General features: G+C 29.3%; 1 protein-coding gene across 1 annotated transcript in view; it reads left to right on the top strand.

The window, feature by feature from the left end:
- Window positions 1–580: 580 nt before the first annotated feature.
- Window positions 581–14,844, top strand: part of LOC141345384 (serine/threonine-protein kinase PAK 1-like) — a 30,901-nt gene continuing 16,637 nt past the window's right edge. The window contains exons 1-5 of the mRNA XM_073850238.1: window positions 581–793; window positions 2,632–2,726; window positions 6,322–6,469; window positions 8,870–8,907; window positions 9,492–9,605. Of these exons, the coding sequence (XP_073706339.1) occupies window positions 601–793; window positions 2,632–2,726; window positions 6,322–6,469; window positions 8,870–8,907; window positions 9,492–9,605 (588 nt within the window). The 5' untranslated portion in view covers window positions 581–600. The remainder of the gene's footprint in view (window positions 794–2,631; window positions 2,727–6,321; window positions 6,470–8,869; window positions 8,908–9,491; window positions 9,606–14,844) is intronic.

Here is a 14,844-nt window from a genome sequence, read left to right as displayed (position 1 = left end):
AAAAAAAAAAAAACGTTTTTTGAAAGAAGCCTCTTTTTCTCACCAAGGCTGAATTTATTTGATTAAAAATACAGTAAAATGTTTAAAAATTGTGATATATTATTATAATTTAAAATAAATGTTTCCTATGTGAATATCTGTTAAAGTGTAATTTATTTCTGTGAAGCAAAGCTGAATTTTCAGCATCATTACTCCTGTCTTTAGTGTCACATGATCATCAAGACATCATTCTAATATGCTGATTTGCTCCTCAAGAAACATTTTTCTATAATTAGCAATGTTGAAAACATAGTTGAAAACAGTTGTGTTGCTTCATATTTTTGTAGAAACCATGATGCAATTTATATATATACTATACAGTAGTCCGAAACTACATCAGATGGTGTTTTCTTCCTGCCTTAGCTGTTTTTTCCTGCTGTGTCCTAGTTTAATCTAAATACTATTAAGAGAAGATTGGTGGTAATTTGGCAAATCTAATTATGCTTTCAGTTTCATTCCAGCAACCCCTGCGATTGATTTACTCTGGCCCCTCCCCTTCTCACCAGCTCACCAGCTGTGATTGGTTGTGTGTTTCAGATTTAGCCACGCCCACAGCTGAAAATGTCAGACAATGGGGAAGTAGAAGACAAGCCACCAGCTCCGCCCATGAGAAATACAAGCACCATGATTGGCTCGTCCGGTAAAGACTCAGGCCCTCTGAATCACGGCTCCAAACCACTGCCGCCCAACCCGGAGGACAAGAGGAGAAAAGAAGGCTTCATCCGATCCATACTCACCGGAGGAGGAGACAAGAGTGAGTGACACGCATTGCTACTAGCTAGTATTAGTATCTACAAGGAAAAAATAATCTTTAATGGGGGAAAACCATCCAAAAAACAGCTTAAGGGTCAAAGGTCACGATCAGCACAAGGCATGTGTTTAGCAAAAAAGCGGCTTTGTTACCTTTTCAGGTGTTTAATTCAGAACAGTGAACACCTTCTGTCATTTCTCTTTGCGTGTCTCTGTGTCAAGCGTTCGTCTCACTCAAGTTTTCTGAGCTGCTCATCTTTCAGGAGGCCTGTTTTGTGTTAATTACCAGGCCGTTAGCACATCATTAATATTAAAGACCGTGCCTGGCTTCAGCGCGGAGCAGATGAGGACGTTTATAATAGGAATTAGCAGCATCCGCACACATGAGTGACACACAGGAACTGGAGAACAGCGTTATAGATGCCAGACGGTGTATATGTTGTAATGATGACTTTATGAAAAAAAACTTATGAGCTTAAAATGGCAGACAACTAGTTTTAGATACTTGCACTTGAAGGAGATTCTCAAAAACTAGAGTTTGGTTTGATGTTTTATAGAAATATTTCAGGTAGACAGAAAAAAATTACAATTGTAAATATGCTAAATTAATGCATTTATCTGTCTGGAACAGGAATTAGCCTACAAACATACTAGCAGCATGTTAAACGTGTTAAATCATGCTAACAATGTGTTAAAACAGCCTACTGGTATGTAAGCAATGTTCTAAAACATGTTAACAACATGGTAAAACATGCAAGAAAGGCATTAAATCATGTTAACAATCTGTTAAGGCATGCTCTTAACAGCAATGTGTTAAAACATGTTAGTAATGTGTTAAATCTTGTGAATGTGAATCTTGTGAATCTTGAAAATCTTCTTAAAACAGGCTACTAGTATGTAAGCAATGTTCTAAAACATGCTAGCAACATGTTAAAACGTTAAATTCATTCTGTGATATTAGCAACATGTTAAAACCTGCTAGATACATTCTAAAACATGCTAGCAACACATTAAAACATGCTAGATTCGTTCTATGACATTAGCAACATGTTAAAACCTGCTAGATACATTCTAAAACATGCTAGCAATGTATTAAAGCATGTTAACAATATGTTAAAACAGGCTACTAGCATGTAAGCAATGTTCTAAATATGCCAGCAACAATTTTAAACATGCTAGCAATATGTTAACATGTTCGTAATGTGTTAAATTATAGTAACAACGTGTTTAAACAGGCCACCAACATGTAGGAAATGTTCTAAAATATCTAATAGCAACATGTTAAAACATGTTAGCAATATGATAAAACATGTTAGTTATGTTAAATCATGATAACAATTTTAAAACGGGCTACTAGCATGCTAGCAATGTTCTATAACATGCTAGCAACATGTTAGCTGTGTCTTTAAACATGTTCGCAACATATTAAAACATGGTAGTGATGTGTTTAATTACGTTAGTAACACAATAAAACGGTAAGGAACATGTTAACAACATTAAAATATGATGCTACGATAATTCTGATGTACTGAATGATCTTCAAAACCTTCAAATTTCAAGCTTTAAAACTACTTAAAACTGATAATGTTCAAGTTTCTTCAAACTTGCTAGACAGGATTTCTAAATCCAACATCCAGTCAACATTTTATTCAAATATTTTAAATAATTTCCAACTGTTTTATACAGTAGTTTCCCATTATTATGTGTTGTATCTGTGTTATTAATATGCTAAATGAAAAACATGTTGTATTTACACTAAATATTTGAATCACGTTTAAACATCCCTTAACTGTTATTTTCTTCTTCACCCAACTGTGACTCCGCCCCCATCCTCATCTTCAGCCAATAAGAAGAAGGAGCGTCCAGAGATCTCTCTGCCATCAGACTTTGAGCACACCATCCATGTTGGCTTTGACGCCGTCACTGGAGAGTTCACTGTAAGTCCAGTGTTGTTTTTGACAACCATCTTAGATTTAGTCTTAGTCTTTTGGACTAAAATGGTTACTAGTTTTAGGCCATGTCCAGACTAATACGTTTTCGTTTGAAAACGCATCTTTTTCTCTCCGTTTTGGCCTTCCGTCCACACTGAGACGACGTTTTTGTCAAGGAAAACTGAGCTTTTTGAAAACGCTCTCCAAAGTGGATAAATTTGAAAACGCCGTTTTCACGTTGTAGTGTGGACTGTGAAAACGGAGGCTTTTGAAAACGATGACGCATATTTAGTCATGTGACGCATATTGTACCAATAGATATCTATGTTTACACCAGTAATTGTGCCTGTGCTATTCACTGTCACACTGCTGCTAAAGAGATTTACCTTGTACACTCCTCAAATTACAGTCCTAAAAAGATGACAGAAAATTTACTCACAGTTGCTGTCCTGCAAAACATGACGACAACTGCTTTTCAGATAAAATATGAATGAGCGCGATATAGACGCGTCAGTGGATGATGAGATATTTCCGTAAATTATCCCGCCAGAAGAATTGCGTCAAAACTTATTGCGTCTGTATAATTTTGGAGGCTTTACGCATGCACGGTAAGGCGAATTTGATGTTTTCCTACGTTTCAGTGTGGATGAGAAACTTTTGGAAAACGCTTGGAAACGCTAGTGTGGACGGAGAGCGTTTTCAAACGAAAACTCCGTTTTCAAATGTATCCGGATTAATGTAGACGTAGCCTTAGTCAAATTTTAGTCACTTCTATATGTGATAGTTTTAGTCCAATTTTAGTCGACGAAAAGTCAAAAAGGTTTTAGTCTAGTTTTAGTCGACGAAAAGTCAAAAAGGTTTTAGTCTAGTTTTAGTCAAAAAAAGGGGAAAAAGTAGTCTTTTAACAAATTAATGTAGGTCAGTAAGTATTTTGCTGTTGGGTAGTGTCACTTAAGTTCTGAAAATAGCAGATCTATAGTTCAACACAATGTGAGCTTCCGGATCGACTATTTTCACCAATAATTACAATAATGAAGGAATGGTTTGAAACATAAAAGACAAACAAGGATGGAATGCTAAAACGGCTTGCCATACTAATATGGCAAAGAGTATTTAATGCTAAAACGGCTTGCCATAGCGGCAGATACTAGGTTTTGATTGGCATGCACAATAAGCAGAAATGTCATGCATTTTAAACGTCTGACGGACCACCCCCTAACATTTTCGTCTATTCTCGTCTCGTCAACGAAAACTCACACACGTCTCGTCATGTTTTAGTCATCAACGAGCCATTTTTATCTCGTCATCGTCTCATTATCGTCATGAAAAAAAGTGGAGTCAACGAAATGATTTCGTCATCATCATCGTTGACGAAAACAACACTGTGTGAGTCTGAGCAAATAACCACATTGTCTCTATATCTAATCTAATATTCAATTATTGCAGGTTTGCACTGAATTTTTACTGTTTTTATTCATTTTGAAGAATACTGTATCTGTTTTTTTAGTGAGTGAGATTTACTTTTTTGCATGTTCACATTTATTCTAGAACTAAAGTAACATCTTACTCACAATTTCTCTCAACACGGGGACAGGAGAGCTTTTATATAAGAACTTAAACTTTGTCTAGCTAATTTAAAATTACAATTATCCTTTTGTTTTCTCTAAAAATGAGTGAATTTCCAGAATTTTAGGAAAAACGCTAGCAACAAATTGGGTGTTTTTTACTGTGTACTCAAACAAAAACTTCTGAAGTTTGGATTTTTTTCTTTAGTAATTTGTATTTAGGTGTTTCACACTTCCAAATAAAATTTTGTCTATATATAACATTCCCCAAGCAAGTTATAGCCAAATAATACAATTTTATTATAGGTGCTTTTCAGTGAAAAACAGGCCTATTTAGTGGATTGACAATATAGACCTGTCCAAAAACGTTTCAGGAGTAAAGTGATAGTAGAAACAGTTTTATATAATAGCAAAACGCATTCAGATGAATATATTCTTAATCTGAGTATGATCAATAAACACCAACAGTGTAGGAAGTAGTGAAAACAATTGGACAAATTTTCTTGTGCAATAAAAAAATAAACAGTCTAAATTATTCACAAACTACACACAAAATGAGAGAGAAATATACCGAGTGCAACAGAAAAAATAGTGCAAATAATCTTTACAAACTATATAAGAATTAGTTACATAATATAACAACCAAATAGATTGGTCCGCTTGCTGTAGTCTGTCTGTTTTACCGGGACATCGACTAGTGACGCGAAAACCTAACTTCCAGTGCTTTATCCGATATGTACTGCTGTTTCATCCTTGTTTTTGGTTTGTGTTATTTCAAATGACTCTGTCATGAGTATTTCTGTGCTTTTTCAAAGAATGCTGTCATGCAAATGTGTTATTTTGCGGTTATTTGAATGCACGCAAGAAGCACTTTACTTTTACTTTGCGTTTTTTTAAGATTTGCAAAGAAACATGCTAATCGATGGTTCAAAAGACCAAAACCTATGCTTATTGGTTGAATAGATGACAGTTTGAACCAATCTGGGCATGGGGGTGGGACTAAGCATCAACAATCGTTCCTGTTTGGCTCAGAGGACTGAAATGCATTGGTTTCATCTGACGAATCAGTGCTGAGGAAATGCGATGACGTAATCACTATTTATAGCCTCTGAATATCCAAATGAGACGACAAAATTATTTTTAGCTGTGTCTCGGTCTTTGAGGGTTAATCAATAACCAGGGTTAATCAGTAACTGGCGTTACTTATTTAAAAAAGTAACTCAGATATGTTCTTGTCAGTTAAAAAGTAATGTTACTTTACTAGTTACTTGGAAAAAGTAATATTATTACGTAACTTGCGTTACTTGTAATGCATTACCCCCAACACTGATTACTTAGAAGTTCTTTTCGTGACGTCTAATTTGATAATGCATCTGGATTGTTTAAGACACTTTTTTTTTTTTTGGTCTAGAAAGACACTGTTTTTGACAAATTATTCAAAAAAAATCAATACAAGCACTTTTATGCTGCACCAATCCTGATTATAAAGCGACAATGCTACAGAAAGCTAGCGAAAAAGGACAGACGGAAAGAAAAGTGGCTGAAGATGTGCAACCCAAATATAGAAAATGAACCTCCAGCAGTTCAGACTCTCAGCATTAACCTCCAGATCTGTCTTCCTCTTAACATCTGATTTATTATATTTGATGTGATATTAAATGAGCTGTGGCCTCTTCCTGACCCCTAAATGAGCTGTACGTCTCCTCCGTGTGACTCTGAGTTGAGTTCAGTGTGTGTAATGAGTGTTAATGAGTGCCGCTGGGTCAGAACCACGTCGCCTCGCCAGCTTAGACGCTCAAATTACTTCAGTCTATTAGACCTTAAACTGACATCTGTGGTCCAGCAGTGTGTCTTCACCACAAACACACTCAATCTGATCACAATGAGACCATATATATTAGTCTGTCAGGTTTAACATTGCTTTTGGCAGAGGCATGCTTTAGAAAACTTCACTGTCATAGCTGTGAGTGGCAGTACAGAGTGATTACCAATTATTGTGGTTTACGCCGTGCTTGTTTTTGTGGCTGTCTATGTAGGGCATGCCGGAGCAGTGGGCACGGTTGCTCCAGACGTCCAACATCACTAAACTCGAGCAGAAGAAGAATCCTCAGGCCGTTCTGGACGTGCTTAAATTCTACGACTCGAAAGAAACAAGCAACAGCCAGAAATACATGAGCTTTACAGGTGAGGCGCACACTTCCGTATTACAGCTGTATGTACGTGTAAAATAAAATGAAAAATTAAATGTAAAAAAAAAATATGTAAATGGTATATTTATGATATGAATATAAATATGAAAATATGTTATATATTTGTTGTATACTTTTGTATAAATATAAACATTTGAAAAAAGTAAAATTATATAAAATATATAAAAAAAAAAAAAAAAAAAAAAAATATATATATATATATATATATATATAATATATAGAGAGAGAGAGAGAATAAAATAAATGTAAAATATATATTAATTGTATCGTAAATTTTATATACATTTTTATTTATAATTAGCTTTATTATTATTTGTGACCCTGGACCACAAAACCAGTCATAAGGTGAAATTTTACAAAAATGAGATATATACATCATATGAAAGCTCAATAGATAAGCTTTCTATTGATGAATATTTGGCCGAGATACATCTATTTGAAAATCAGAAATCTGAGGATGCAAAAAAATCAAAATACTGAGAAAATCACCTTTAAAGTTGTCCAAATTAAGTTCTTAACAATGCATATTACTAATCAAAAATTACATTTTGATATATTAATAGTAGGAATTTTACAAAAAATCTTCATGGAACATGATCTTTACTTAATTTCCTAATGATTTATGGCATAAAAGAAAAATCAATAATTTTGACCATACTATGTATTTTTGGCTATTGCTACAAACATACCCCAGCGACTTAAGACTGGTTTTGTAGTCCAGGGTCACATTTATTTAATTTTTTAATGACCTTTTATTTTATATTTTCAGTTTTAGTGTATTTTTTGTATGGTTTTGTTTGTTAGTTTGTTTTTAAATATTACTATATAGGTTACTTTTTAATTTCAGTTTTAGATTTAGTTTTCATTTATTTTTATTGAAAAAGTTAATTAAAAGTAATTTAATTAAATTAATAAAATTTTATTTTAATATTTAGTTTGTATATTATATGTATATGTAAATATATTATAGTATTTTTTTAAATATTATTTTTAAATTATTTATTATATATTATTATTTTTTTATTTTTGAATAAGCTTAGTTTTAGTGTACATTTTAAAATAGTTTTTTATTAGTTTTTTGTTTTAAAACTTTACTATGTAGGTTAAATTTTTAAAAATTTTATTTTTAGATATATTTTTATTTTATTTATTTATTTATTTCAAATTAGTAAGTTTACTGTTTTAGATATTTAGTTAATACCTCTTTCACTCTCTCAGATTAAATTGAATATGCTTTATATGCATGATAAAATTAATTAAATTAAATTAATTACTTTTTTAACATTTTTATTTTTTTACATTTTATTATTTTTTTAATTATGTATTATAAGTATTTGTAATTAGCTTTATTTATTATTTCTTTTATTTTTTAAATTAGCTTTTATTTTTGTATTTTCTGTTTTAATGTTTTTTTTTTTAGTTTTTTTTTTGTAGATCATTATATTGGTTACTTTTTCAGTTTTAGTAATAGTTTTATTTTAGTATTATTTATAGACAGTATATTTTAAATAATATTTTGAATAAGTTTTTATTTTTTAATATTATATTATAGGTTTAATTTTTTTTTTTCATTTTTATTTGTTGTATTTTTTATTTAATCCCAGTTAGTAATTTTTTTTTTTCAAATTTCTAATTTCTAATCTATTTTTTCATCTGATAGTTATATTTTATTTTATTTCAGCTTTATTTGAAAAATCCTTTATAAACCATCAGAAATATGATGTGTACAGCGTATAGATTAGTTCAATGCCTCTTTCTAATTTCTCATTCTCATTCTCATTTTTTATTTCCAGTTTTTATTTGATTTTGTTTTTACTAATATTGTGATGTGCTTTTGTGCATTTTTATTTTTTATATTACTATTTAGGTTCATCTTTGTTATTTACATGTTATTATTTTTTAATTATGTATTATAAGTATTTATAATTAGCTTTATTATTATTTATTTACATTTTTTATTACCTTTTATTTTTATATTTTCAGTTTTAGTCTATATTTTTGAATTAGCTTAGTTTTAGTGTAATTTCAAATAGTTTTTTTGTTTGTTTTAAAATTTTACTATATAGGTTACTTTTTTAAATTTTCGGATTTATTTTTAATTTATTTTTATTTTATTTATTTTTTTCAAATGAGTAAGTTTAGTGCTTTAGATATTTAGTTAGATATTTAGTAATTTAATAATTTTTATTCTTCAACTGAAACTTATTTCAAGGCAAAATTTCTTATTTTATTTTTTTATCTGATATTTATATTTTATTTTATTTCAGCTTTATTTGAAAAATCCTTTATAAACCAGCAGAAATATGATGTGTACAGCGTATAGATGAGTTCTATGCCTCTTTCAAATTTCTCATTCGTCTCTTTTTAATTTCAGACAAAGGTGCGGATAACTACAGCACTTCCAACGCAGTGGTGAGTCATTGTGACGTCCGACTGTTTTCCAGGTTTATCAGTGACACGCAGAGAGCCGTTTGAGGTCAGGAGGGGAATGTGGACAAATGTCCTCTGGGCTCACGCGACAGATTGACTGAGGACGGGACGGGAGGAAGTTTGCTAGGGGGGAACGTGAAAGAGAGCTGAAATAGGGGGGATGCAATGAACAACAAGGTGACAGAGTCCCGTAAGAGCTGCCCACTCAACAGAAGGACAGATCTGATGCCAGCCACTCCAGGCGGTGCCAGCGGGTTCATCTCTCTCTCTCTTTTTCTTTTGCTCTCATTCTCTCTCTCTCTCGCTCTCTCTCTCTCTCTCTCTGCACTGTGAATCAGCATCTTTTTCGTCCAATTCTCCTGCTGAGTCTTGCCGTATCCGTAGCTCAGGTTAGATGCGAAGCGAGATGGGGAATGAAGTTTTAGTTTGGGTGTACTGGGTCAGCTGGTGAGGCCCGCGGGGGGTCGAATGTGGTTGGCATGTTGGCGTTGGGCATGTTTTGCACCCATGTTGTGATGTCAGTCGGTCAGCCTCACTTCCTGCTCGATTTGTTTCATGCTCCGCAGAACTCCAAGACCGTTTCTGAGACCCCTGCTGTGGCCACCGTCTCTGAGGATGAGGATGAGGATGAAGCCACGCCTCCACCCGTCATCGCACCCCGTCCCGAACACACCAAATCTGTGAGTGGTTACTTGTATGGGGCAGTGTGCAGTTGCTGAGGTCTTTTATGTGTGTAATATTTATTTATAATTATTATTTACAGTATCAATAATTTATTTTATATTTTATGTTTTTATATTTAATTTTTTATTATTTTTTATAAATATTTATAATTAGCTTTATTTTTGAATTAGCTTTTTATTTTTATATTTTAATATAAAACAATTTTTTTTATTTTTTTGTTTGCTTGTTTTTAAATATTTCTATATAGGTTACTTATATTTCAGTTTTAGATTTCGTTTTAGCTTATTTTTATTTAAAAAGTGAATTAAAAGTAATTTAATTAAATTAATTACAATTTATTTTATATTTTATGTTTTTATATTTTATTTAAAAAATATATATTTTATTATTAATATTTATAATTAGCTTTATTTATTTAGTAATTATTATTAATTATTATCAGGTTTTTATAATGTTACTATAATAGGTAAAAAAAAAAATTTAATTTTTACATTTTTATTTATACAATTTATTTTTATTTATTTCCAGTTCTTTTACTCTCTCAAATTAAATTTAATAGGTTTTATACGCAAGACGAAATGAATTAAATTAAATTAATTACATTTTATTTTATGTCTTTATTTATATATATTTTTTTTATTTTATTATTTTTAATTATTAATTATAAATATTTATAATTAGCTTCATTTATTTTTTTATTTTTGAATTCACATTTTTATATTTTTTGTTTTAGTGTAATTTTTAGTTTTTTGTTTGTTTGTTTTTAAATATTATATAGGTTACATTCTTTTATTTAATTTTTAATTTAATTGTATTTTTATTTATTTCAAGTTAGTAATTTTAGTGTTTCAGGTATTTAGTTAAGACCTCTTTCACTTTCTCGGATTAAGTTTAATATGCTTTATAGGCGTGACGAAATTAATTAAATTTAAATAAATGTTATTTTATGTTTTTATATTTTATTGTTAATTTTTGTATTATTTATTGTAAAGATTTATAATGAGCTTTATTTATTTATTTATTTATTTATTTTAAATTTGCTTTTATTTTATTTTTTCATTTTTATTTTTAGATTTATTTTTATTTTATTTGTTCCCAGTTACTAATTTTATTTTTTTAGATAGTTGTAATTTATATTTTAGTTAGTAATTTCTATGTCAGTTTTTAATTTAGATTTCTTTTTTTTTTAAACAATATTGTGATGTGCTTTTGTGCATTTTTATTATTATTTGTTATTACTTTTTAGGTTTAGTAAATTTATTTAAAAAAAATTTTTTTAAATGTTTTATTTTTATATTTATTTTTACTAATATTTACTTTTTTGCTAATATTTTACTAACTATTTAGGTTTCATTTATTTTAATTTCAATTTTAGCAGTATTTTTTTGTATTATTTATACACAGTATATTTAAATAATATTTTTAATAAGCTTTTATTTTTAATATTATATTATATTATAGGTTTAATATTTTTCATTTCATTCTAGTTTGTTTATTTATTTATTTTATTTCCAGTTAGTAATTTAAACTTCATTTAAAACTTATTTCAAGGCAAAATTTCTAATTTTATTAATCTGATATTTATATTTTATTTTATTTCAGCTTTATTTCATTTAACAAAATAATTTAAGTAGATTTAGTTTGAATTAATGATAATAACTCTGTTTGGTAGATTATTTTGTTTGGATAAACCATGCTGTTGCTAAGCTGTTTGAAGTATTAGGGTGCTGCTAATATATTCTAAGTAGTTGCTTTTTAGTTAGTAGGTTTTAGTGGTTGCTTTCTAGACAGGTTATTGATTTCTAGGGTGTTTTAATTGTTTTCAAAGGCATTGCTAAGGTGTTGTGAGGCGGTTGGTAGATTATTGTGGTTGGTTAGACAGGCAGACAGACAGTTGTAAGGTGTTTTAGGTGTTGTGGGTGTTGGCTGAAAGATGCAAATTCATTCGTCCAAAATAATGAGTTTTCTGACTGTAGACGCCTTCAAGCTAACCTGTAATTACCGAATAAATATGCATGTGTTCAGAGCAGCGGGTAGGTGACTGGAGCTTTATTACAGGAGCGTCTGTGTGTGTCGTTACCTTCCCTTCATCTGTCTGGAGATCACGGGATCAGCCCTAGTGGGTTTTTAGGCGCCCGGATGATTATAGATGCTCCATCAGCGCTCATTCATGTGTGCTTTTGATGTGAAGGGCTTTTGCCCTCATTAGGTCACAGGAGATGAATGATGTCCTGTAATGTGTTCACACATACACACACACACACACACACACGCACACACACACACACACACACACACATGACAATGCTTTTTATGGCTATAGTGGCTTGTGGGGCATGTCTGTGAACTTTGAGCTCATGCTATTGCTATAGTGTTTACTAAACATGGACAAAATTAGCATAAAATATTCTAGGGAAAACAGAGGGTCAATTTTGAAAACTTCACTCAAAGCAATTTAAAAAATATAGAAAAATAATCTGGTTTTGAGCAAAGTAGAAAAAATTATTTGTTTGAGGGTGGCTTAGTGTGCAGATATGTTTTGTGAAAATGTACTGGGACTTTATTTAATCAGAATTATCCCTGAAGGTCCTCTTTTCTATTTGTTTTTAATTCTTTTCAAGCAACAGAAATTACAGTGCAAGCACTTTTTTTTAGTGTTACTTGTGTATTTTTATTATTATTATTACTATTTTGAAGTAGCTTTTATTAAATTATTTTCTGTTTGCAATTAAATTTAATTAGAATTTTGTTGTGCTTTTGTTATTTTCATTAGTTTTTGTTAATTTTATTTAATTTATTACATATATATCCACACACATTTATTTTATTAATTTATTAATTTTATATTATTACAGTTAGTTGCCAAGGCAGCATTTATAATTTTTAAGATTTTAATTAAATATTTTTTTTTACAGTTAGTATATCATATTTTTTATTTTATCTTTATTTATTTTATTTTATTTTATTACAGTTAGTTGCCAAGGCAGCATTTCTAAAAAAAAATTTTTTTTGAGGCAGTTTTTCTAATTTTCTTTTAAAATGTTTAATTTGTAGTTTTTTTTCTCCTCATATTTTTTTTTTTTTAATTTTTTTTTATTTCAGTTAGTTGCCAAGGCAGTATTTCTAATTTTCCTCATATTTTATTTCATTTTATTTATATATTTTTATTTTATGTTAGTTAGTTGCTGAGGCAGTATTTCTACTTCATACATTTAAAATTTTTAGTTTGTTCTCCTCATATTGTATTTTATTTTTGTTTTATTTATATATATTTTTTTATTTTATTAATTTTATTATCATTTATTTATTTAATTGTATTACATTTAGTTGCTGAGGCAGCATTTCTTATTTTTATTAAAGATTTTTATTTTTTATTAATTTTTTATTTAATTTTATTTTATTACAGTAGATTTTTTTTATCACATTTACGTTTTATTTTTAAATTTTTTTTATATTTTTACTTTTTTGTTTTAGTCTGTTTTTTTTTATTACAGTTTGTTGCAGAGGCAACATTTCTCATTTTTATTTAAGATTTTTAGTTTTTATTTAATTTTATTTCATAACAGTTAGTTGCTGAAGCAGCTTTTCTAATATTCATTTTCATTTTATTTTTATTTATTTTTTTAGCTTTGTTTCAGTTAACAAAAACTATTTTAATAGTTTTAGTGCCGAATAAAAATACAACTTAATGTTGAGGCAAATATAGAGATATTTAGAGAGCTGATGCTCTGATCTCTATCTGTTCATTGTGTGCTGGTGTTTTATTAACCCTTTGCACACAAAGCTTGTGTTTGTTCTGCATTTAAGAGTGAAGAACTGCACTTTCAGTGTTTTTCTGTGAGTCTCCATGGTGTCGCTGTTGTGAATCAACATCTGACTGCACACTTCAGCTCTTTGGCTGCTTGTTTGTGCTCTGTGTTTTGTCTCCAGAATGAATTAAAGAACGCAAGCCCAAGCCCAGCATTGTAAAGTAATCTTCTAAGAAAAGAGAAGGAAACTCAATACGCGTCACAGCGATCTGGGTCTGAACAGATTAAGCACCGAGGCTCCAGAGAGCAGAAATGTGAAGGGTTTTGTTCGGCTTGTGAAGGTCTGAGGAGAGAATTATATTCACTTGAGTCACTTCAGCAGACCGAGCTGTGCTGAAATGCGTGTTTTATTGTGTCTGTGGGTACCAGCAGGCCGGTCCTTTCCCAGAATGTCCTGTGAATCATCCGTTGCTCCGTTAGGGCCCCATGTGGTCTGATACGGGTGTCTTAGAAACTGGACTGGAAACTATAGTTTATTTTATATGTTTATAATTCAATTATTTGTTTTATATGTTTTATATGTATTTAATTTATGATGTTTTTATATTTATTTGTGTGTGTATTTTTTATTTATATTGTTAATATATTTTTTATATCTTAAATTTCATTATGTTTCACTCAAATTTATTTAATGTGTATGCATTTATTTATTTTACTTTTTATTTTATTTTATTTATTTTTATGCATATTAACACATTTTATTTTCATTTAATATTTTTTATATATTATTTAATATATTATATATATGTGTGTGTGTATATTTTTTCACTCCTTTATTTATTTTTTACTTTTTCACTTCTAATTTAATTTTATTAATATATATTCAATATATACAATATATAACAAATTGTATTTTCACTTAATATTTTTGTTATATATATAATTACATATAATTTTATTTTTATATCTTAGTTTTTTAGTCTTTTTAATTTGATATGTTTTATTTTCATTTTTTATTTTAGCTAATTTTGTTTCATTTAATTTTATTAATATACATATATACATATTAAAAATACGTAGTTTTAGTTAATATTTTTATTTTATTAAATTATTTATATAAAATGTAAATATATATATTTTTTATTTAATTAATTTTATCTTAAATTTATTTTTATTTCACTCACTTTATTTATTTTACTTTTATTTAATTATTTTTTATTTTATTAAATTTTCATTTTATTTATATATTTTTATATCTTAATTTTATTTCACTCTTTTTAATTTATTTACTTTTTACCTCATTTTGTTTCTAATTTTGTCTTAATTTTATTTTGTGTGTGTGTGTGTGTGTGTGTGTGTGTGTGTGTGTGTGTGTGTGTGTGTATTTGTACTTAATATTTTTATTTGATTAAATTATTTTTATGTTAGATATGAATATTTGTTTTTTAATTTATTTAGTTTGATCTTAAATTTAATTTTATTACAC

This window comes from Garra rufa, chromosome 11, assembly GCF_049309525.1.
Source record: "Garra rufa chromosome 11, GarRuf1.0, whole genome shotgun sequence".
Taxonomy (NCBI): domain Eukaryota; kingdom Metazoa; phylum Chordata; class Actinopteri; order Cypriniformes; family Cyprinidae; genus Garra; species Garra rufa.
The sequence above is the reverse complement of the archived record's forward strand: the minus strand, read 5'-3'. Positions and strand labels throughout refer to the sequence as shown.